We start from the raw sequence: 24,454 nt of genomic DNA on the forward strand, positions 1-24,454 counted from the left end.
GGAGCTTTTACGTGTGAAACGAGGCAGCTGTTAGGGTATGTTCACACGGCGGGGGTCCGTAACGGCTGAAACATCCAGGAGGAAACATCCCCGTAATTTCAGCCGTACCGGCATGTGCAGGCGCTAGAACGCCGCGTCCATTACAGACGTATTTAGCGCTGCTTTTCATTGGAGTCAATGAATAGCGGCTCCAATTACGGCCAAAGAAGTGACAGGCACTTCTTCTACGCGGGCGTCTATTTACGCGCCGTCATTTGACAGCAACATGTAAATATACGCCTCGTGTGAACAGACAAACGTCAGCCCATTGCTTTCAATGGGCAGATGTTTGTCAGCGCTATTGAGGCGCTATTTTCGGGCGTAATTCGGGGCAAAAACGCCCGATTTACGTCCGTAAATAGGCCGTGTGAACATACCCTTAAACAGTCTGTCTTTTCACACGTAACTGCCTCTCAGCGTGTGAACATCCCCTCAGACCGGAGCTGTGCCGCGACTTTAGGCCAGCGATCATTGCGTTTCACATGGTGCGTTATCAGGCGCACCGGCATTTGAATGTGCACACGCGGCTGTGATACGTCTCGCTGATATTCCGCTATTGTGCAGATCATGTGGTTTCTAAAATTCCAAAATCTGCAATTCTGGGAAATACTTATTCTGTGTCTCCAGCGGGAACCACAAGTATCAGCAGCCCAAATCTATCAGACGGCCATGATGGCGAAGTGCAAGGAACTACAATACCCAGAATCCATAAGACGTCACGCTAGGGGCGGAGCTATAGGCTGCTGCTCCCGCCTCTGCGTCGCTGTAGCAACCGGTGCATTCTCGCGAGGTTTGGTTGCTTTCCAAGATGGCGGCGTCCATAGAGGAGCTGATGTCTGCGCTTACAGGATCTGGGGACCCCGTGGAGGAGCTGAGGGCCCTGAAAAGAGCGGCACTGGCCCTGCCACTGAGTGCCCTGAGAGAGAGGGTCCCGGAGCTCCGCCTGGGGGGCATCTTCTCCCTCATGAACGGCAATGACCAGTGAGTCAGCGGTACCTTATTATACACCCCATATCCCTGCCCCATTATACACCCCATATCCCTGCCCCATTATACACCCCGTATCCCTGCCCCATTATACACCCCGTATCCCTGCCCCATTATACACCCCATATCCCTGCCCCATTATACACCCCATATCCCTGCCCCATTATACACCCCGTATCCCTGCCCCATTATACACCCCGTATCCCTGCCCCATTATACACCCCGTATCCCTGCCCCATTATACACCCCCGTATCCCTGCCCCATTATACACCCCCGTATCCCTGCCCCATTATACACCCCATATCCCTGCCCCATTATACACCCCGTATCCCTGCCCCATTATACACCCCGTATCCCTGCCCCATTATACACCCCGTATCCCTGCCCCATTATACACCCCCGTATCCCTGCCCCATTATACACCCCCGTATCCCTGCCCCATTATACACCCCATATCCCTGCCCCATTATACACCCCGTATCCCTGCCCCATTATACACCCCCCGTATCCCTGCCCCATTATACACCCCCCATATCCCTGCCCCATTATACACCCCCCATATCCCTGCCCCATTATACACCCCATATCCCTGCCCCATTATACACCCCGTATCCCTGCCCCATTATACACCCCCGTATCCCTGCCCCATTATACACCCCCGTATCCCTGCCCCATTATACACCCCCGTATCCCTGCCCCATTATACACCCCCGTATCCCTGCCCCATTATACACCCCCGTATCCCTGCCCCATTATACACCCCCGTATCCCTGCCCCATTATACACCCCATATCCCTGCCCCATTATACACCCCATATCCCTGCCCCATTATACACCCCATATCCCTGCCCCATTATACACCCCCGTATCCCTGCCCCATTATACACCCCATATCCCTGCCCCATTATACACCCCATATCCCTGCCCCATTATACACCCCCATATCCCTGCCCCATTATACACCCCCGTATCCCTGCCCCATTATACACCCCCGTATCCCTGCCCCATTATACACCCCCGTATCCCTGCCCCATTATACACCCCCGTATCCCTGCCCCATTATACACCCCCGTATCCCTGCCCCATTATACACCCCCGTATCCCTGCCCCATTATACACCCCGTATCCCTGCCCCATTATACACCCCGTATCCCTGCCCCATTATACACCCCGTATCCCTGCCCCATTATACACCCCGTATCCCTGCCCCATTATACACCCCGTATCCCTGCCCCATTATACACCCCCGTATCCCTGCCCCATTATACACCCCGTATCCCTGCCCCATTATACACCCCCGTATCCCTGCCCCATTATACACCCCCGTATCCCTGCCCCATTATACACCCCCGTATCCCTGCCCCATTATACACCCCCGTATCCCTGCCCCATTATACACCCCCGTATCCCTGCCCCATTATACACCCCCGTATCCCTGCCCCATTATACACCCCCGTATCCCTGCCCCATTATACACCCCCGTATCCCTGCCCCATTATACACCCCCGTATCCCTGCCCCATTATACACCCCCGTATCCCTGCCCCATTATACACCCCCGTATCCCTGCCCCATTATACACCCCCGTATCCCTGCCCCATTATACACCCCCGTATCCCTGCCCCATTATACACCCCCGTATCCCTGCCCCATTATACACCCCCGTATCCCTGCCCCATTATACACCCCCGTATCCCTGCCCCATTATACACCCCGTATCCCTGCCCCATTATACACCCCGTATCCCTGCCCCATTATACACCCCCGTATCCCTGCCCCATTATACACCCCCGTATCCCTGCCCCATTATACACCCCCGTATCCCTGCCCCATTATACACCCCCGTATCCCTGCCCCATTATACACCCCCGTATCCCTGCCCCATTATACACCCCCGTATCCCTGCCCCATTATACACCCCCGTATCCCTGCCCCATTATACACCCCCGTATCCCTGCCCCATTATTATACCCCCCCCCCGTATCGCTGGTAATTATTTCTTGTCCTCTCCCAGGGAGCAGGTTGTGTTGTGCGTTGCGATTCTGGAGAGATTCCTTCAGGCCTCTGAGCCCGTTCACATTGCCAGAAATTATAAGGAAGAACTACAGAGGGGGCTGTATCATCCCGAGGATTCTGTGAAGCTCCTGGCTATATCACAGGTGGGTGAGGGGGTCCGGGTTACATTACGGGTGAGTGAGGGGATCCGGGTTACATTACGGGTGAGTGAGGGGGTCAGGGGTACATCACAGGTGAGTGAGGGCGTCCGGGTTACATTACAGGTGAGTGAGGGCGTCCGGGGTACATCACGGGTGAGTGAGGGGGTCCGGGTTACATTACGGGTGAGTGAGGGGGTCCGGGTTACATTACGGGTGAGTGAGGGGGTCCGGGTTACATTACGGGTGAGTGAGGGGGTCCGGGTTACATTACGGGTGAGTGAGGGGGTCCGGGTTACATCACAGGTGAGTGAGGGGGTCCGGGTTACATCACAGGTGAGTGAGGGGGTCCGGGTTACATTACGGGTGAGTGGGGGGGGTCTGTTTATATCGTAGGCGTGTGTGAGGGGGTCCGGGTTACATTACAGGTGTGTGAGGGGGTCAGGGGAACATCACGGGTGAGTGGGGGGGGTCTGTTTATATCGTAGGCGTGTGTGAGGGGGTCCGGGTTACATTACAGGTGTGTGAGGGGGTCCGGGTTACATTACGGGTGTGTGAGGGGGTCAGGGGAACATCACGGGTGAGTGAGGGGGTCAGTTTATATCGTAGGCGTGTGTGGGGGGGTCCGGGTTTACTCTAACGCTTTTCTTTTGTAGGTCGGGAGGATTGTGGAGAGTTCGGAGGCGATGACAGAAATACTGAATGACCTGGAGCTGCTGAAACAAATGATCCTGTGCGTCGCAGGGGACGAGCTGTCGGTGGCGCGGGAGGTGAGCGCTGTGATCCAGGAGACGTGCATTTGGCGTTGTATGGCCGTGTTATAGCAGGACCGGAGCTCCTGGAGTGTGGGGGGGGGGGCATAGCTCTGAGCGGAGCTGCGTACATCACATCAGGAGTCGCCAACTGCGCGTCTGACACTGGAGAAACCAACACAGGAAACGTCTCCGGTGCTGGATGGGAGAACTCGGTCGCCATTCGGATTCTTCATGTTAAACTTCGCGGTGGCTCATCACATGCGGATTAAGACCGCACCGTGAAATCGTATGTGATTAATTGGTGGAACGTTAGTTTTAATTAGCATTGCTGGGCTTTCCATGACGGTGATATCACGTAAGATGTCGCGCTCCGCCCTGAGCGCCGGGTGTCCGGATGATGCGTTTCTGTTCCTCGGAGAGAAGTTCGTTACAATGTGTGAAAATGACGCGAGCCCCTTATAGAGCCTCGGCCGCCGTTATTTTCATGTATTACTTGTGACCGAGGTGAATTGAGCCACGTTTCTGAGGTGCGTTCCGTTCTCTACACGTCGGGGTTTTCTTTCCTCTGTTTTGCTCTCGGCCACACATTGCTGATCTGCTCCCGGTTTAGAGTTGGTGCTCGGCCTGTTTATTTCCCCTATGTTGTACCTATATATAAGATTTCCGGAGACGCTGCCGCATACAAGTCGTTGGTTATTTTCGGACGTCCCATATAGATTTCCAGGTATAACAACGGCTTTTTGTTTCCATCTTCAGGCTGTTAAATCCCTGTCCAGGATCGCTGGGAGCCGGCCCGGCTTACAACTGCTGTTCGGGAGTAACTTGTTGGCAGACTTGAAGTCCGTTATGGCCGTCAGTGACGTCGTTCGTTACCGGGTGTACGAGGTGATAATATGTGGCGCCTGTTACACGTTCTGAACAGGTCACCCCTGTATGGCAAATCGACCTAGTTATGCATTGATACATTGTGAACGCCTCTCTATAACCTCAGAAAGCTGTGTCAGAACCTCTTATGTTGCTGTAATGGTGGCCAGACTGCCGGTCACCCAGCTTTCCCAGAGGCAGATATTCCTTGAGGTGTGTACGGAGCCATTACAGGGCCCCCATAGAAGTGCACGCTGCCTCTACTGTACCTCCGTATGCCTCTGATTTTACAATCCCGCAGAAAACAATATTGTGGTCAGTCGGTGTGGGGCACGTGGTACATACGGCACCCGCCAGAGCATTGTACAGGGGCCCGGGCTCCGTGCTGGGGATGTTTATTGTAAAATTCTCATGACCATTGGTCACACCCACAATATGGCGGCTCCCGCGTCACGTTTGTCGCTGGCGTATACATCATATCCCGTTTCTTCTGTCTCTCGCTAGCTGGTGGTGGAGATCTCGTCCGTGTCCGCTGAGTCTCTGAGCTTCTGCACCAATAGTGACCTTCTTCCCCAGTTACTGGAGGATCTCTCAGGGGACGACGTCCTGGTCCGGTCAGTGGGATATAACACATAATAATGCCGGATACATCACGTGAGGAGATTGGTTATAACTGCTCGTCGTGTTGACTTGTGTTTCTGCAGGGTAACCTGTGTAGAGATGATCACGGCACTGGCGGGCACACTACATGGCCGCCAGTATCTTGCCCAGCATGGAGTGATCGACAAAATATCCAATATGATTGTTGGCTCCGACTCTGACCCATTTTCGGGGTTGTATTTGCCAGGTGATATTTTGGGTTGTTTGTGATTTTATTTCTGTTCTTCTCGGCCCTTCGTTCTCCTGATACGAGTTGTGTTTTATAGGACTGGTGAAATTCTTTGGAAATCTGGCGATCGTGGACAGTCCGCAGCAGATCTGTGAACATTACCCCGCCTTCCTGCAAAAAGTGTTTGATCTGGCGCAAGGTCACGAAACCACCATGATCGGCGTGGCTGTGGACACACTTGGGGTTTTAGGCTCTAACGTAGAAGGAAAGCAAGTTCTACAGAAGACAGGTAATCCCCTGCGGTCATTATAGATAGCGGGTGCTGGAAGGCACGTTCTGGCTCCCCCCTGTGGTGGCGGTAGTCATCGCACCTCGTGTGAACTCTCCGTGAATCAGAAATGGATCGTTAAGTCATTGATCTGTCTTTACATATGAGAATGTTATAAGAATTCTGCAGAACTGACGACTTCTCCTCAGGGTCCGACCTCTGTCGTTCAGCGCAATGAATGAGGACAGGACGGCGTGTGACGGGGGCAGTGTCATTATTTGCAGAGGAAGATGAAGACCAGTATGAGGTCACAGGCTCATAGTATAAGTAAGGTGACCCATACCCAACACAGTGTTTAGGGGAAGGAAAGGGTTAAAGGGGTTTGCCTATCTTGGACAATTATGGCATATCCACAGGGTAGATTCGGGTCTCCCCTCTGGACCCCGCTCCTTTCTCTAGAACTTGGCCCGCTTAAACCCCGTTCTCTCTTACTTGGCTCCGCTGCCTCCTGGTCACATCCTGGTTAGGTGGTAGGAAGTTACGAAAACAGCCGAGCTCAATGAGCTATGCTATTTCCGTAACTCCCATGGGAGTTCCGGAAACGGTGTAGCACGGCGAGCTACGCTGTTTCTGTTACGGAGTTCTGTAAACAGCGTAGCTCGCCGTGCTACGTTGTTTCAGTAATTCCTATTCACTTCTATGGGAGTTACGGCAACAACTTGGCTCAGCGAGCACTCGGCTGTTACCGTAACTTCCTACCACCTAACCAGGATGTGGCCAGGGAGGTAGCGGAGCCGAGTAAGATAAAACGGGGTTTAGCGGGCTCCCTTCTAGAGGTGGGTGCGGGTTCTAGAGGTGGGACCCATATACATCGGACTCTTATGGCGTATCCTGTGGATATGCCATTTGTGTCCAACATGGGGAAAACCCCTGTAATAATATGGGGGGCAGTGACGTGTCCAGTCATGTGATGTAAAGAAGCAAGGGAGTTAGATTTCTATAAAGATATCGTGGAGATTTGCGGGGTTGTGTTGATGAAGGACGTGCCGGGGGTCCCACACTGACCAATCAGAACTGATGCTGAGGTTACGTCGTCCATGTTTGTCCCAGAGAATTCCTTTCATTCCTCCGCTGTCGAGGATATACGTGACCCGTCATGGCCTGTAAACGCTGACTGTAAGGACTCAGATCTTCTAGGTTAAAGGTTCGCTATTAAATTATACCGGGATTATAGCTTGTGCTACACGGGTGAGACGCCCCTGCCCGAGACCCTGGAGTCGCTGACCCTGATCACCGGTGTCTCGGCTTCTGCTGATGGTGAGTAGATCGGCGCCTGTAGACATTAGTGACCGGCGTGATCTCTGCGCATCTCGTGCTCTTATTATCAGGCGGGGTTGTGGCTCCGGCTCCGCTGGGCTCAGACTTTTTAGCACAATATTTTTGCGTTTTTCACCCAATATTCCGCTGAGATGCAAAATGGCATGAAGGCGTTCATGAGTGTACAGGGCTGGGCGGCATTTCAACAATGTGTATGGTCACTAGAGCTATAAAATATAGGGAGAGGGTAACGAGATGGGTGTGTTTTTATAGTGCAGGTTATATTTAGGTCATGTGTGAATTGTTGTGGCAGCAGAAGGGTTAAATGTGGATTTCTTGCATTGTCCCTCCCTTGTTTCCGTCCCTCTCTCCCTTCGTCCCTCTGTACCTGGTGTCAGCGACAATCATACTTTGAGGGTTTCTTTGTAGTTTTATTCATACGCAAACATTTTTATTGGTTTAAAACAAACAAGTTTACGACACGGTTAGAGGAAATGTCTCAAAGAAAAGCCAAGCCCCAACAAGGAGGCGAGCGTCACGTTCTACGACCAGCGACCGCGGAGAAGCGGAATGAACCGCAGCGTGCGTAAAAATGAAAGAGACCGAACATCTCAATCTCCTACATGGCGTCCGACTAGTGCAATCACAGGGAGGGGGACGGAAAAACAGGAGGACAGAAGGGCGAAGGAGGGATATGGGAGGCGCAGGGCACGGGGAGCCTGGACTCCGGTCCCGGATTATTATAAGTAGAAAGAAGCGAGAGCAGTTATGGCAGAGACGTGGCTGAAGCGGCGAAACCACATGAAGCCGCGTCTCCTCCGTCTAATGTTCATATAGGGGGGGGGGGGTCTCAAGACCCTACATTCAGATAAATGGGAGACGAGAGGAACATAATCCATTGGGACCATGTGTATCGTGTTGAGGCGGCTGGGGAATGTGACCTCATATGTTCCGTTCTCTGTATCAAGGCCTCATCCTGGAACCACTCGTCCGGCGTCAGAGGATCCACTGGTTTGCACTTTCGTGGGATGACTGACTTAGCCGCTTGGTGGAGGTGTCTAGTTGGGGACCGTATATATATATATAATTGACATTGGGAACATGAATACAAAAGCTGCCTCAGGGGAGTCGGGGACTGAGACTCTAGTGGCTCCTGATATGATTCTGAGTACCGCAGACCCAAAAGTGTGACCTGGAGCCCCCTGCAGCGCCAGCCATTGTCCGGTGCGGACAGATACCATCTATGGGGGCAGTGGGGTCCCGATACACCTAGATATCATTCTAGATCTGGTTTCCTGGGCCCGTATAGATATGGAGGCTTTTTGGGAAAGGTTAAAAACACGGTTTCCATTGCACGTCAGTGACTGTTTTGTTCAATTCTTTTTTCCCTCGCCTTACAGGAGGATGAGAGGAGGTGAGATTGTTGGGAGAGGAGCAGTTTATATAGTATGGAGATGTTTCTACCCTGCCCCCCCCCCCCCCACACTGAGCGTTCATGGTCTGTTGGCGTACGGTGAAGGTGGGCTTGACGGTTGGTTACATTATAAGTGTTGTAACTGGGTCTATCCAATCACGTGGCGTGCGGAGGACACATCAGTGGGGAAGATCGTGGCTAATGGGAGTCGGGAGCACTTGGAAAGGACTTGAGTGAAGTACGTGGGATTGGTGGACGACCTGCCTAGGAAGGAGAGCCGGGCCTGCAGGAAGTGCTGGGTTCTCAGTAACGGGATAATGGGCCCAGTGGGTCTGAGGGAACACCTCACCTGGCAAGAATGTAATGCCAAGAGCTTGGGAGGCAACCAATGAGGCTTGAGTTGGTCTGTTCCCAGACCAGGTCCACGGCAGGGTAGACCGGGTGAATAATTGTTGGGCTAAACAGAACCAAAATTTTGGATTCGTGGTTGTGAAAAAAAGTCCAGAACTTGAGCGCATGTCAACGCAAAGTAATAGAGACGACCGTCCGGCAAACCAACCTCACCTGCATCTCTGGACCGACTAAGGATTGTCCTGCCTCGTCAGGATCGCCAGGTGAAGGATCCTTGTAGTTATATTATTGTCACCATTTATTCTTTCCCTCAGGTTCTAAGTTTGATGATGTTTTCAAGAGAATTGGACACCACGCGAAAAATTCCTCCACAGAGCTGAGAGTGCGGTGCTTAGACTCCATCTCCTCCATCCTGCTCCTGCCGGTAAGTGATGTCATAGGAGGCCCCACAAGTCACCCCCGCAGGGTCATACCTGTCAATCATTATAATAATCTCCTCTGTCCTTCTCCTGCCGGTAAGTGATGTCATAGGAGGCCCCACAAGTCACCCCCGCAGGGTCATACCTGTCATTCATTATAATAATCTCCTCCGTCCTTCTCCTGCCGGTAAGTGATGTCATAGGAAGCCCCACAAGTCACCCCCGCAGGGTCATACCTGTCATTCATTATAATAATCTCCTCTGTCCTTCTCCTGCCGGTAAGTGATGTCATAGGAGGTCCCACAAGTCACCCCCGCAGGGTCATACCTGTCAATCATTATAGTAATCTCCGTCCTCCTGCCGGTAAGTGATGTCATAGGAGGCCCCACAAGTCACCCCCGCAGGGTCATACCTGTCATTCATTATAATAATCTCCTCCGTCCTTCTCCTGTCGGTAAGTGATGTCATAGGAGGCCCCACAAGTCACCCCCGCAGGGTCATACCTGTCAATCATTATAGTAATCTCCGTCCTCCTGCCGGTAAGTGATGTCATAGGAGGCCCCACAAGTCACCCCTGCAGGGTCATACCTGTCAATCATTATAATAATCTCTGTCCTCCTGCCGGTAAGTGATGTCATAGGAGGCCCCACAAGTCACCCCCGCAGGGTCATACCTGTCATTCATTATAATCCTCTTCTCCTCCAGCCAGATAATCACACGGACGATCTTCTAGCAATGGCTGAATCCTGGTTCAGGGGCATGTCCAACCAGCCGGTGGAAGTGTTCCGGAGCATCGCCTCCCAGCCATTCCCGGAGCTGCACTGCGGAGCTCTGAAAGTCTTCACTGTAAGTTCCCCCTGAACCTGTAGGATCAATGCTGAGCTCCATTCACAGCATAGCCCACTACTAGTCTTACAATGATGAGAACGGGGGATTCATGACTGCAGAGCTGGGGGACTGCCCTCCTGGTGACTGTAATGGTGGCCATATTGTCCCCCAGCGTTCTCACAAACATGAATAAGCAGCAGCTACATTAGGGATCTATATATAATATGTATATTTTTATTTTCCACTTTATGGTCTTCCTCTAGGCCATCGCTAACCAGCCCTGGGCACAGCGGATGATGATAGACAGCCCGGGATTTGTGGAGTATATTGTGGACCGAACGGTCGACCCGGACAAAGATTCCAAGGATGCCAAGTTTGAACTTGTTAAATCTCTTATCAACGCCAAAACCACGGCGGCCGTGTTCGGGAATCAGCATTACCTGAGACTGCGTGCCTATCACCGGGAGGGCCCCTACTATATCCAAGCGGTGTCAACCGTGGCTGTGGAGGGAGCGGAGTAGGTTATAGGTGACGTTCTGTGAAGTGACCACTTCTGGGGCGACGATGCTTATTTTGCAGGTTGAGTGGACTGTGGTGCCTCTGCTGAGCCCTCTCTAGCACTTCTTTTCTTTAGGTTTTCTATCGCTTTCTAAGAGCCCGGGCGCTGACCTGTCTACTCGTCTGGTGGGGGTGATGGTTAGATTCTATCCACCTAAAACAAAGGGGTGCTAAGAGCACTTCTTGCCGATTTTGGTGGGGGTCTTAGTTCACTAACCCCCCCAACCCCCACACAAACCCTTCCCCTTACCAATGACCTCTCCTGACACAACAAAAGATGTGTAAAGATGACCCTTGCCCTTAATCAATCATTCTGCCACTTTCTTATAGATCTTGAGCCTCCATTCCTTGCTATTCTCAAAATCTCTGCTTGCTGGCAAGAGTGGGAACATTCTTGTTGATGTTTAGCGGCTGAACCTGTCCTGATAATGCAGGAGCAGATCTAGTTACTACCCTGCAGCAATGGCAGTTGGACAGTTGGTTGGTTTTTATCTCTTTTAGCAAGCAGAGATCTTGAAAATGGTGAGAAATTAAAGGACAAAGTCAATTAGAAAGTTACAGGACTTTTACTATACAATGGATAAGCTCATGTCCGTGTGACCATATAAATCTATAACCACATTGGTAATCCCAGCAATGGCCTATCGGGGGGAATCTGTTTATACTGCGCAAGTTTCACAAAGATGAACCGGAAATAATGTTTAACTTTAAGGTGGTTGAATGGGATTAGGACAAAGGCCACATCAGCGCCCCTCGTGTGTATGGCAGTGGCTGGTATTGCTGTTCAGCTCCAGACACATGGACAGCAGGAGTGCTGGTTCTGTAGACAAGCGGAGCCGTCCTTCTAATCCCACACGGTAGATGACGTGTGATGTGAATTTGACCCGTGTAAAATCGGTCATGGTGAAGATGAGTTTATTCAGTATAATCTTTGTTTAACAGCAGCAAATTGCGGTACTGCGCCGCGCCAGGAGACGAGAAAAGCGGTTTTTCATGACTTATTTGTGGCTCTAGATGTACAGAATGTAGGGTAATCTATACGTAGTGTGCAGTATCCGACCTCTGCCTCCACCAGGGGGCACTGTAAGCACTTCTACACAAGTCAATAGTAGCTACATACAAGTGCCCCCTAGTGGTGGTTGCATCCTACTGACATTTTCGGTGACTATGACTGGTTGATGAAATGCTGAGAATCATGTATAACGGGAGGGTCACCGTGAACAAGTCCCTGAGTTATTCTCCTCTCTTTCTATTATATGTGGGTACCGGATGATGGGTGACCGCCAACAATGGCTGCCGCACCCGTGAAGGTTGTCATCCATCTTTCCAAAACCCAGTATGACCAATAAATCTGCATTGTTATATACTTCCCTGCTCTACCTGTGTGTCAGTCTTCACTGCAGTGCTGACATTCTATTCATGTTCCTGGATGGGTGGAGATGTAGGTCTTTCCCATATAGGAGAGTGCTGCGGAGCTTGGAATTATGGGACAGCACAGAACAAAGTGACTATAAATGGTAAGATGAATCCTCCCCTGTAACGTATGTGTGACTGTGATCTATGGGGTAGTCTCTGCGGGGCCTGGAGTATAAGGAGCGGCTGGGGTGTGTCCCTCAGAGCTTACCTTCTATCTCGGGATGTTTGCTGGTCGTTTTTGACTAGACGCAGCGTTGTTTAGTGTGAATATTGTGTGTGATATTAGATCGCAGCGTCTATAACACGGGCTGTGAATATCCCCCTGCCCGGCTGACCTCTGGCTGGACTCGTTGGATCATCAGTGACCGGGTGATGGTGTTGATGGTCCCGACACTGACTGGATTGTCTTCTAGACTGATGTTGGTGAGGGTGCTGGCGCTGCTGGACCTCAGGCTTTCTATAATCGCTCGTGCCCCGTCCTCTCCTATATTATTACCGTCCAGGTCCAGGCTTATAAGGCTGCGGTTCACATGGATGACTTCAGCCAGTAGTTTGGCCCCGGGGTCCCCCAGGCTGTTCTCGTCCAGCAGCAGGTGGGTGAGCTTTGTGTTCACCTTAATTGCATCAAACAATTCTGCCCATGCGTTGATGTCCGGCACCGAGCTCTGGGCCAGGCAGAGTTGGGTGAGGGGTGGGTTACGCTTCAGGAAGGCGGCGACACTCCTGAGACCGCCGCGGCCCATCTGATTCCCTCCTATGTCCAGTTCTGATAGTTGGAAGGAGGAGACGTTCGATGATGAGATACTCTGTGTCCCCCAGACTGGAGGACTCGCATCAGACAGGCCGGCCATGATGGTCTTAATTCCAGCTGCACCCAACTGGTTTCCATATAACCTGCAGGGAAGAAGCAAAGAAGACGTCTCTCAGAATAATGGGTCATGTGACTGGCCTAGGCTGCCATTATGGGGGGGTCTGTAGGCCTGCCCTCCACTCTGGGCCCACATTACTACCGTCTTGATTCTATGGGAGTCCCCAGCTCCCCGCATCATCACGTGGTGGGGTCACTATTTCTGCATTGTCAGGACATTGGTACGGTAACGTGTAGGGGGGCATGTTGTGGTGCTTCAAATAACATAAGGAGTAGTTACTCTCTTAGAACCACCTTTTTCTTTACATCCTGTTAGGGCATTCGCTTGAGCGGAGATCAGCGTTTTTGTATTATATGGATAGATTTTTGGTGCTGTTTTTGATGCGGAAACCGTGCCACAAAATGGTCTAAATCGTCTCCTATTGATTTTGCGGGGCGGGGCGGGGCGGGGGGGGGGGGGGGGGAAGCGACACTACCTTGACACCTTTTCCGCTTCAAAAACCCCATTGAAATCAGTGGGAGAAGGAAAATAAGGCCGCGAATGGCTGGTGTGGTTTTTGCACGTTTTTTTTCTTTTGCCCATTGAAGAGGTAAAAACCACGGCAAAACAGCTGTTTTTTCCAGGCAGAATTTTCGACCTGACAAAAACGTTGTGTGAATTAGGCCTTAAGGTGACTTCTCGTCTGGACCGGTCACTCACAGGAGCCTTTTTACACACGGCTTGTCTTGCAGCAGGTGCACAATCGTCTTTGCTCCCTCTGGGCCGATCTCGTTGAGGTTCAGGTTGATGCTCTCCACCTCAGACTTGCTGCTGCTGATCGCTAGGGCGAGGTGATGAAGCAGAGCGTCGGTCATGCCGGTATTCCTGAGGACCAGCTGATCCACTTCATCACACTCCTGGAGAACCGCAATGAGGTCTGTGATCTGGATGAAAGAAATGGGGATAATACAGGTGTAGGACTGTCCAGAGATGGAGATTTCTACACGTAGTGTATGTGGTGCGGCGTCAAATCCGATAAAAATAACAGCAGTCAGTCTCCGGAACGCAGTAATAACTGAACCGCCCCCTAGCTGGGCTATAAATATAATAGATTCCGCATTACAGAGAATCTAGGAAGAATCCTACGAGAATTCAACACCTTCATATAGCGGCTGGAGACCATGAAGACTTACCTGACCGATCAGACCATCATCCTCCGCAACCTTCGATATCTGGTCCTGGCTCTCTGCTGCCATCTGCTGCTCCAGTTCTGGTAATGAACAGCGAGAAATGACGTCATAATGTCACTGCTGTATAATATATCTGGAGAGCGGTGATGTCACTGCTGTATAATATATCTTATATCTGGAGGGCGGTGATGTCACTGCTGTATAATATAACTTATATCTGGAGAGCGGTGATGTCACTGCTGTATAATATAACTTATATCTGGAGAGCGGTGATGTCACTGCTGTATAATATAACTGATATCTGGAGAGCGGTGACGTCACTGCTGTATAATATAACATATCTGGGGAGCGGTGATGTCACTGCTGTATAATATAACTGATATCTGGAGAGCGGTGACGTCACTGCTGTATAATATAACATATCTGGAGAGCGGTGATGTCACTACTGTATAATATAACTGATATCTGGAGAGTGGTGATGTCACTGCTGTATAATATAATATATCTTGAGAGCGGTGATGTCACTGCTGTATAATATAACTGATATCTGGAGAGCGGTGATGTCACTGCTGTATAATATAATATATCTGGAGAGCGGTGATGTCACTGCTGTATAATATAACAGATATCTGGATAGCGGTGATGTCACTGCTGTATAATATAACTGATATCTGGGGAGCGGTGATGTCACTGCTGTATAATATAACTGATATCTGGAGAGTGGTGATGTCACTGCTGTATAATATATATCTGGAGGGCGGTGATGTCACTGCTGTATAATATAACTTATATCTGGAGAGCGGTGATGTCACTGCTGTATAATATAATATATATCTGGAGAGCGGTGATGTCACTGCTGTATAATATAACTGATATCTGGAGAGCGGTGATGTCACTGCTGTATAATATAACTGATATCTGGAGAGCGGTGATGTCACTGCTGTATAATATAACTGATATCTGGAGGGCGGTGATGTCACTGCTGTATAATATAACTTATATCTGGAGAGCGGTGATGTCACTGCTGTATAATATAATATATATCTGGAGAGCGGTGATGTCACTGCTGTATAATATAACTGATATCTGGAGGGCGGTGATGTCACTGCTGTATAATATAACTGATATCTGGAGATGTCACTGCTGTATAATATAACTGATATCTGGAGAGCGGTGATGTCACTGCTGTATAATATAACTGATATCTGGAGGGCGGTGATGTCACTGCTGTATAATATATCTTCTATCTGGAGAGTGGTGATGTCACTGCTGTATAATATAATATATCTGGAGAGCGGTGATGTCACTGCTGTATAATATATCTTATATCTGGAGAGTGGTGATGTCACTGCTGTATAATATAATATATCTGGAGAGCAGTGATGTCACTGCTGTATAATATAACTGATATCTGGAGGGCGGTGATGTCACTACTGTATAATATAACTGATATCTGGAGGGCGGTGATGTCACTGCTGTATAATATAACTTATATCTGGAGAGCGGTGATGTCACTGCTGTATAATATAATATATATCTGGAGAGCGGTGATGTCACTGCTGTATAATATAACTGATATCTGGAGAGCGGTGATGTCACTGCTGTATAATATAACTGATATCTGGAGAGCGGTGATGTCACTGCTGTATAATATAACTGATATCTGGAGAGCGGTGATGTCACTGCTGTATAATATAACTGATATCTGGAGAGCGGTGATGTCACTGCTGTATAATATAACTGATATCTGGAGAGCGGTGATGTCACTGCTGTATAATATAACTGATATCTGGAGAGCGGTGATGTCACTGCTGTATAATATAACTGATATCTGGAGAGTGGTGATGTCATTGCTGTATAATATAACTGATATCTGGAGAGCGGTGATGTCACTGCTGTATAATATAACTGATATCTGGAGGGCGGTGATGTCACTGCTGTATAATATATCTTCTATCTGGAGAGTGGTGATGTCACTGCTGTATAATATAATATATCTGGAGAGCGGTGATGTCACTGCTGTATAATATATCTTATATCTGGAGAGTGGTGATGTCACTGCTATATAATATATCTGGAGAGCAGTGATGTCACTGCTGTATAATATAACTGTTATCTGGAGGGCGGTGATGTCACTACTGTATAATATAACTGATATCTGGAGGGCGGTGATGTCACTGCTGTATAATATAACTTATATCTGGAGAGCGGTGATGTCACTGCTGTATAATATAATATATATCTGGAGAGCGGTGATGTCACTGCTGTATAATATAACTGATATCTGGAGAGCGGTGATGTCACTGCTGTATAATATAACTGATATCTGGAGAGCGGTGATGTCACTGCTGTATAATATAACTGATATCTGGAGAGCGGTGATGTCACTGCTGTATAATATAACTTATATCTGGAGAGCGGTGATGTCACTGCTGTATAATATAACTGATATCTGGAGAGCGGTGATGTCACTGCTGTATAATATAACTGATATCTGGAGAGAGGTGATGTCACTGCTGTATAATATAACTGATATCTGGAGAGCGGTGATGTCACTGCTGTATAATATAACTGATATCTGGAGAGCGGTGATGTCACTGCTGTATAATATAACTGATATCTGGAGAGAGGTGATGTCACTGCTGTATAATATAACTGATATCTGGAGAGCGGTGATGTCACTGCTGTATAATATAACTGATATCTGGAGAGCGGTGATGTCACTGCTGTATAATATAACTGATATCTGGAGAGCGGTGATGTCACTGCTGTATAATATAACTGATATCTGGAGAGCGGTGATGTCACTGCTGTATAATATAACTGATATCTGGAGGGCGGTGATGTCACTGCTGTATAATATAACTGATATCTGGAGAGCGGTGATGCCACTGCTGTATAATATAACTGATATCTGGAGAGCGGTGATGTCACTGCTGTATAATATAACTGATATCTGGAGAGCGGTGATGTCACTGCTGTATAATATAACTGATATCTGGAGAGCGGTGATGTCACTGCTGTATAATATAACTGATATCTGGAGAGCGGTGATGTCACTGCTGTATAATATAACTGATATCTGGAGAGCGGTGATGTCACTGCTGTATAATATAACTGATATCTGGAGAGCGGTGATGTCACTGCTGTATAATATAACTGATATCTGGAGAGCGGTGATGTCACTGCTGTATAATATAACTGATATCTGGAGAGCGGTGATGTCACTGCTGTATAATATAACTGATATCTGGAGGGCGGTGATGTCACTGCTGTATAATATAACTGATATCTGGAGGGCGGTGATGTCACTACTGTATAATATAACTGATATCTGGGGAGCGGTGATGACACTGCTGTATAATATAACTGATATCTGGAGAGTGGTGATGTCACTGCTGTATAATATAACTGATATCTGGAGAGCGGTGATGTCACTGCTGTATAATATAACTGATATCTGGAGAGCGGTGATGTCACTGCTGTATAATATAACTTATATCTGGAGAGCGGTGATGTCACTGCTGTATAATATAACTTATATCTGGAGAGCGGTGATGTCACTGCTGTATAATATAACTGATATCTGGAGAGCGGTGATGTCACTGCTGTATAATATAACTGATATCTGGAGGGCGGTGATGTCACTGCTGTATAATATAACTGATATCTGGGGAGCGGTGATGTCACTGCTGTATAATATATCTGGAGAGAGGTGATGTCACTGCTGTATAATATAACTGATATCTGGAGAGCGGTGATGTCACTGCTGTATAATATAACTGATATCTGGAGAGCGGTGATGTCACTGCTGTATAATATAACTGATATCTGGAGAGCGGTGATGTCACTGCTGTATAATATAACTGATTTATAGCAGTGACATCAGCGCTCTCCAGATATAACTTTTATATTCTACCGAGGTGACATCCCCGCTGTCCAGTTATCTTCTAATATACAGTGGTGGTTAAAACTTTGTGAACCCTTCAGAATTTTCTATATTTCTGCATAAATTTGACTTAAAATTTCATCAGATTTTCACACCAGTCCTAAAAGTAGATCAAGAAAACCAAACCTATGAGTCAATGATATTGGACTTGGTCATCTATTTATTGAGGGAAATGATCCAATATCCCTCATCTGTGAGTGGTATAAGTATGTGAACCTCTTGTTTCCGTATCCGGTGTGACCTCCTTGTGCAGCATCTAAACGTCTCCGCTAATTGTTGATCAGTCCTGCACCTCGGCTTGGAGGGTTAGTAGCCCGTTCTAAACCGCTTTAACTCTGCTATGTTGGTGGTTTCTGCCCATGAACTGATCGCTTTATGTCCTTCCACGACATTTCTATTGGATTACGCTCCGGACTTTGACTTGTCCATACCAAATCTTTTGACTTCTTCTTTGCCCACTCTGTGGTAGAGCGAATTGTGTGCTCGGGGCCGTCGTCTTGCTGCGTGACCCACGTTCTCTAGATTCAGCTCATGGACAGATGGTCCGACATTTTCCTTTACACTTTGCTGGTATAATTCACAAGTCATTGCTCCACCAATGACAGCCGTCCTGGCCCAGATCCCACCACCGTCGTGTATCACCGGGGTTTTTAGGCTGGATTTCCGTCTTTTCTTTTCTCCACATAACTCTTCTCAGACACACGGAAAAGCTCTGTTCTCGTCTCCTCCGCCCACTGAACATGGTCCCGGTAGTCCTCCGGCTCATCCAGGTGATCTTCAGTAAACTGCATCCGGGCAGCAATGTTCTTTTTGGAGAGCAGCGGCTTTTTCCCTGCGCTCCGGCCATTCATAGTTCAGTGTCCTTTTGATTGTGACTCCTGAACATCAGATGAAAGGCCTTTAGTTACTTAGAGGTGACCTTGAGTCCTTCGCGACCTTGCGGACTATTATACGTCTTGCTCATGGCTTGATCTTTGTTGGTCGACTACTCCTGGGGAGGGTCTTGAATGTCCTCCATTTGTTCACAATCTGACTGTGGCTTGTTGAGTCTGAACTCTTTACAGATGTTTTGTGAACTTTTTCCAGCCGGTTGAGCAGCAACGACGACTCTTCTTCTCCGCTCCTCAGAAATCTCCTTTGTTCGTGCCATAATACACGTCCACCATCATGCGTTGTGAAGATCAGACTATGATAGATCCCTGGTCTTTACATGGAACGTGTCGCCCGCTCACACCTGATTGTCACCCCCATTGATTGAAAACACAGACTCTAATTTCACCTTCAAATTATCTGATCAACCCAAAGGTTCACATACTTTTACCACTCCAGATATGGGATATTGGATCATTTTCCTCCTTAGATAAATGGCCACGTCCTAATTTTAACTCCTTAGTCTGATTTGGTTCTATTTATCTATTTTCAGGACTGATGTAGTTTTTAGGTTAAATTTATACAGAAATATAGAAAATTCAGGAGGGTTCACAAACTTTTAAGCATTGCTGTAATTTATATCTGGAGAGCGGTGATGTCACTGCTATATAATATAACTGATATCTGGAGAGCGGTGATGTCACTGCTGTATAATATAACTGATATCTGGGGAGCGGTGATGTCACTTCTGTATAATATAACTGATATCTGGAGAGAGGTGATGTCACTGCTGTATAATATAACATATCTGGAGAGCGGTGATGTCACTGCTGTATAATATAACTGATATCTGGAAAGCGGTGATGTCACTGCTGTATAATATACTGATATCTGGAGAGCGGTGATGTCACTGCTGTATAATATAACATAACATATCTGGAGAGCGGTGATGTCACTGCTGTATAATATAACTGATATCTGGAGAGCGGTGATGTCACTGCTGTATAATATAACTTATATCTGGAGAGCGGTGATGTCACTGCTGTATAATATAACTGATATCTGGAGAGCGGTGATGTCACTGCTGTATAATATTATATATCTGGAGGGCGGTGATGTCACTGCTGTATAATATAACTGATATCTGGAGAGCGGTGATGTCACTGCTGTATAATATAACTGATATCTGGAGAGTGGTGATGTCACTGCTGTATAATATAATATATCTGGAGAGCGGTGATGTCACTGCTGTATAATATAACTGATATCTGGAGAGCGATGATGTCACTGCTGTATAATATAACTGATATCTGGAGGGCGGTGATGTCACTGCTGTATAATATAACTGATATCTGGAGAGCGGTGATGTCACTGCTGTATAATATAATATATATCTGGAGAGCGGTGATGTCATTGCTGTATAATATAACTGATATCTGGAGAGCGGTGATGTCACTGCTGTATAATATAATATATCTGGAGAGCGATGATGTCACTGCTGTATAATATAACTCCTATCTGGAGAGTGGTGATGTCACTGCTGTATAATATAACTGATATCTGGAGAGCGGTGATGTCACTGCTGTATAATATAATATATATCTGGAGAGCGGTGATGTCACTGCTGTATAATATAACTGATATCTGGAGAGCGGTGATGTCACTGCTGTATAATATAATATATCTGGAGAGTGATGATGTCACCGCTGTATAATATAACTGATATCTGGAGAGCGGTGATGTCCCTGCTGTATAATATAACTGATATCTGGAGAGCGGTGAGGTCACTGCTGTATAATATAACTGATATCTGGAGGGCGGTGATGTCACTGCTGTATAATATAACTGATATCTGGAGGGCGGTGATGTCACTGCTGTATAATATAACTGATATCTGGAGAGTGGTGATGTCACTGCTGTATAATATAACTGGATATCTGGAGAGCGGTGATGTCACTGCTGTATAATATAACTGATATCTGGAGAGCGGTGATGTCACTGCTGTATAATATAACTGATATCTGGAGAGCGGTGATGTCACTGCGGTATACTATAATACAAAGGGAATGATTTCTTTAGGCGACGAGTTATACACCAGTCTAAAAATAAATTTTGTTGGTGTGAGTTTTGCCCAACTTTAAAATTTGTGCCATTTTTCTGCTTTTTGTATTAAAGAATCTGTCAAAGACCACCCAATCCCAGTAAACCGCGCCACTGATCGCTGCGCTTTTCTAATCAGCGGAGTGCTGGGTAAAGTCTGATATACGGCGTGCTCTGTGAGTGCTGGGTAAAGTCTGATATACGGCGTGCTCTGTGAGTGCTGGGTAAGTCTGATATACGGCGTGCTCTGTGAGTGCTGGGTAAAGTCTGATATACGGCGTGCTCTGTGAGTGCTGGGTAAAGTCTGATATACGGCGTGCTCTGTGAGTGCTGGGTAAGTCTGATATACGGCGTGCTCTGTGAGTGCTGGGTAAAGTCTGATATACGGCGTGCTCTGTGAGTGCTGGGTAAGTTGGATATATGGCGTGCTCTGTGAGTGCTGGGTAAGTCATATATACGGCGTGCTCTGTGAGTGCTGGGTAAGTCTCTGATATACGGCGTGCTCTGTGAGTGCTGGGTAAAGTCTGATATACGGCGTGCTCTGTGAGTGCTGGGTAAGTTGGATATATGGCGTGCTCTGTGAGTGCTGGGTAAAGTCTGATATACGGCGTGCTCTGAGTGCTGGGTAAGTTGGATATATGGCGTGCTCTGTGAGTGCTGGGTAAGTCTCTGATATACGGCGTGCTCTGTGAGTGCTGGGTAAAGTCGGATATACGGCGTGCTCTGTGAGTGCTGGGTAGGTCGGATATATGGCGTGCTCTGTGAGTGCTGGGTAAGTCTGATATACGGCCTGCTCTGTGAGTGCTGGGTAAAGTCGGATATACGGCGTGCTCTGTGAGTGCTGGGTAAAGTCGGATATACGGCCTGCTCTGTGAGTGCTGGGTAAAGTCGGATATACGGCGTGCTGGGTAAGTCTGATATACGGCATGCTCTGAGTGCTGGGTAAGTCTGATATACGGCGTGCTCTGTGAGTGCTGGGTAAAGTCGGATATACGGCGTGCTGGGTAAGTCTGATATACGGCATGCTCTGAGTGCTGGGTAAGTCTGATATACGGCCTGCTCTGTGAGTGCTGGGTAAAGTCGGATATACGGCGTGCTCTGTGAGTGCTGGGTAAAGTCGGATATACGGCCTGCTCTGTGAGTGCTGGGTAAAGTCGGATATACGGCGTGCTGGGTAAGTCTGATATACGGCATGCTCTGAGTGCTGGGTAAGTCTGATATACGGCGTGCTCTGTGAGTGCTGGGTAAGTCTGATATACGGCGTGCTCTGTGAGTGCTGGGTAAAGTCTGATATACGGCGTGCTCTGTGAGTGCTGGGTAAGTCGGATATACGGCGTGCTCTGTGAGTGCTGGGTAAGTCGGATATACGGCGTGCTCTGTGAGTGCTGGGTAAAGTCGGATATATGGCGTGCTCTGTGAGTGCTGGGTAAAGTCGGATATACGGCGTGCTCTGTGAGTGCTGGGTAGGTCGGATATATGGCGTTCTCTGTGAGTGCTGGGTAAAGTCGGATATACGGCGTGCTCTGTGAGTGCTGGGTAAAGTCGTATATACGGCGTGCTCTGTGAGTGCTGGGTAAGTCTGATATACGGCGTGCTCTGTGAGTGCTGGGTAAGTCTGATATACGGCGTGCTCTGTGAGTGCTGGGTAGGTCGGATATACGGCGTGCTCTGTGAGTGCTGGGTAGGTCGGATATACGGCGTGCTCTGTGAGTGCTGGGTAGGTCGGATATACGGCGTGCTCTGTGAGTGCTAGGTAGGTTGGATATACGGCGTGCTCTGTGAGTGCTGGGTAGGTCGGATATACGGCGTGCTCTGTGAGTGCTGGGTAGGTCGGATATACGGCGTGCTGGGTAAGTCTGATATACGGCGTGCTGGGTAAGTCGGATATATGGCGTGCTCTGTGATCTGCAACTTTATTTTTTTTTAGCCCAAATAAAACGGTGCAAATGTTTTGATGACTTCCCCCTAAGTCCCCTGTTCACACTGTAACGCGTCTTGTTTTCTGGGAGGGGGACGCACCTTTGACGCTGCCGGGGTTTTCACTGCTCTCGCTCGAGTCGCTCAGCTCTACTTCTGAGTGTGCGCTCCTCTGGCTGAGTGCGGTCACGAGTCTTCTGTGAATTGTCCGCCCTGAACACGGGGGAGAGATGATGATTATAGGATCTAGTGGTGAATGATTTACAGCATTTCTGATGAGAAGGATCTGATCAGTGGAGAGTTGTAACATCTGCCATCGGGGCTGTTCTCATTAGATCGTCAGCGGAAACTGGCGGGTTTGGCTGAGTTTATCAAATGTATGTGCGCCCCTTAATTCTGCGATTTGATTAGTTGTCTCTGATTAGAGGATTTCTATATTTGATAAAGTGACATCAGGAAGTGCGGCCATATTGGTGACTTCTCTTCTCAGAGATGGTAAATCTGCCACTGCTTATTCCGCCTGTACCCAGGGACCGTTTACGGAGGTCACACCCAATATATCTGTATAGTGCAAGATGATAAAGGGCATTTTACCCTAAAATAAATAAAATCCTGCAAACACAGCAAGAGGGCCTGTTACTATGTATCAGAAAATCAGCAACCTTGGTACTGCAAGAGTTTTTCCAGTGTTAAACTGGGTTATTTAAAGTAATCCTCCACCTTTTCTTGGTTTGTTTTGTTTTTTTGATCCAAAAATACGGCTTTAAATTTCTTGAATTTTTTTTTTCTGATACAGAGCTCCAAATCCCCTCACCGATATAGGGTAATATAATACTTGCAGTCACCACTAGGGGGAGCTCACTACACACTGTATTATTGAGTTGAATGTAAAAGTCTCCAGTAAGCTCTTGAGCTCCCCCTAGTGGCGGCTGCAGGCAGATAGGATTTTATTGTAACCCCTATGATATATTGTGCAATTCCTCAGCACAGAACTTTGGGTTTTGGAGGTCTTGGCGTGCTGCCTCACTAGCATGTAGCTTTATATGTCTTTACCTGGGTCATTCTGCCCGTCCTCCGTATGGCAGGTAATGTTATCCTGGCGCTGTGCTGTTCTCACTGCTCTGGGGTCTCCTTGGTCTGTAGATCCTTCTTTCTTAGTCACCCTGGGTTTATGAGACGCAGCCCCCGCTCTGCTGTGTACAGGGGTCCCGCAGGTGGTCCTGATCCCCACAGATGGGTCTTCTCCTGCTGCCTCCGTCAGGTCCTGCTCTGATATATAGTTTTTGAATGAAAGCGTTTTGCAGCTCATTCTAGAACCTGGGGAAACATCATGTGGTCAGTCCCAAGTCATACATCTCCGGTGGTTACTGCCCCTATAAATG

The 24,454-nt window shown here is 48.3% G+C and overlaps 2 protein-coding genes across 2 annotated transcripts in view; one reads left to right on the forward strand and one right to left on the reverse strand.

Annotated features, from left to right (window-relative positions):
* PSMD5 (proteasome 26S subunit, non-ATPase 5) overlaps window positions 1-12,148 on the forward strand; it is a 46,905-nt gene extending 34,757 nt beyond the window's left edge. Inside the window, exons 2-11 of the mRNA XM_075834612.1 lie at window positions 667-1,020; window positions 3,041-3,185; window positions 3,836-3,949; window positions 4,691-4,819; window positions 5,303-5,412; window positions 5,503-5,645; window positions 5,725-5,916; window positions 9,292-9,401; window positions 10,102-10,242; window positions 10,488-12,148. Coding sequence (XP_075690727.1) covers window positions 848-1,020; window positions 3,041-3,185; window positions 3,836-3,949; window positions 4,691-4,819; window positions 5,303-5,412; window positions 5,503-5,645; window positions 5,725-5,916; window positions 9,292-9,401; window positions 10,102-10,242; window positions 10,488-10,745 — 1,515 coding nt within the window. The 5' untranslated portion in view covers window positions 667-847 and the 3' untranslated portion in view covers window positions 10,746-12,148. The remainder of the gene's footprint in view (window positions 1-666; window positions 1,021-3,040; window positions 3,186-3,835; window positions 3,950-4,690; window positions 4,820-5,302; window positions 5,413-5,502; window positions 5,646-5,724; window positions 5,917-9,291; window positions 9,402-10,101; window positions 10,243-10,487) is intronic.
* LOC142658988 (uncharacterized) lies at window positions 11,672-24,416 on the reverse strand. Its single transcript, XM_075834613.1, has 5 exons — window positions 24,126-24,416; window positions 23,175-23,285; window positions 14,240-14,316; window positions 13,767-13,990; window positions 11,672-13,092 (listed from the first exon to the last, which is right to left on the reverse strand). Exons 1-5 carry the CDS (start codon window positions 24,379-24,381, stop codon window positions 12,495-12,497), a joined length of 1,266 nt encoding a protein of 421 aa, XP_075690728.1. The 5' UTR covers window positions 24,382-24,416; the 3' UTR covers window positions 11,672-12,494.
* Window positions 24,417-24,454: the final 38 nt, after the last annotated feature.

Source organism: Rhinoderma darwinii, chromosome 8 (assembly GCF_050947455.1).
Source record: "Rhinoderma darwinii isolate aRhiDar2 chromosome 8, aRhiDar2.hap1, whole genome shotgun sequence".
Classification (NCBI taxonomy): Eukaryota; Metazoa; Chordata; class Amphibia; order Anura; family Rhinodermatidae; genus Rhinoderma; species Rhinoderma darwinii.

What these genes read in the sequence shown, in the direction of transcription:
- LOC142658988 (XM_075834613.1), bottom strand. Translation starts at nt 24,381, where the DNA reads ATGAGCTGCAAAACGCTTTCATTCAAAAACTATATATCAGAGCAGGAC. An exon ending in GGACGGGCAGAATGACCCAG is followed by an intron (nt 23,286 to 24,125) that starts GTAAAGACATAT and finishes CCCCGTGTTCAG; the next exon opens with GGCGGACAATTCACAGAAGA. An exon ending in AAACCCCGGCAGCGTCAAAG is followed by an intron (nt 14,317 to 23,174) that starts GTGCGTCCCCCT and finishes GTTCATTACCAG; the next exon opens with AACTGGAGCAGCAGATGGCA.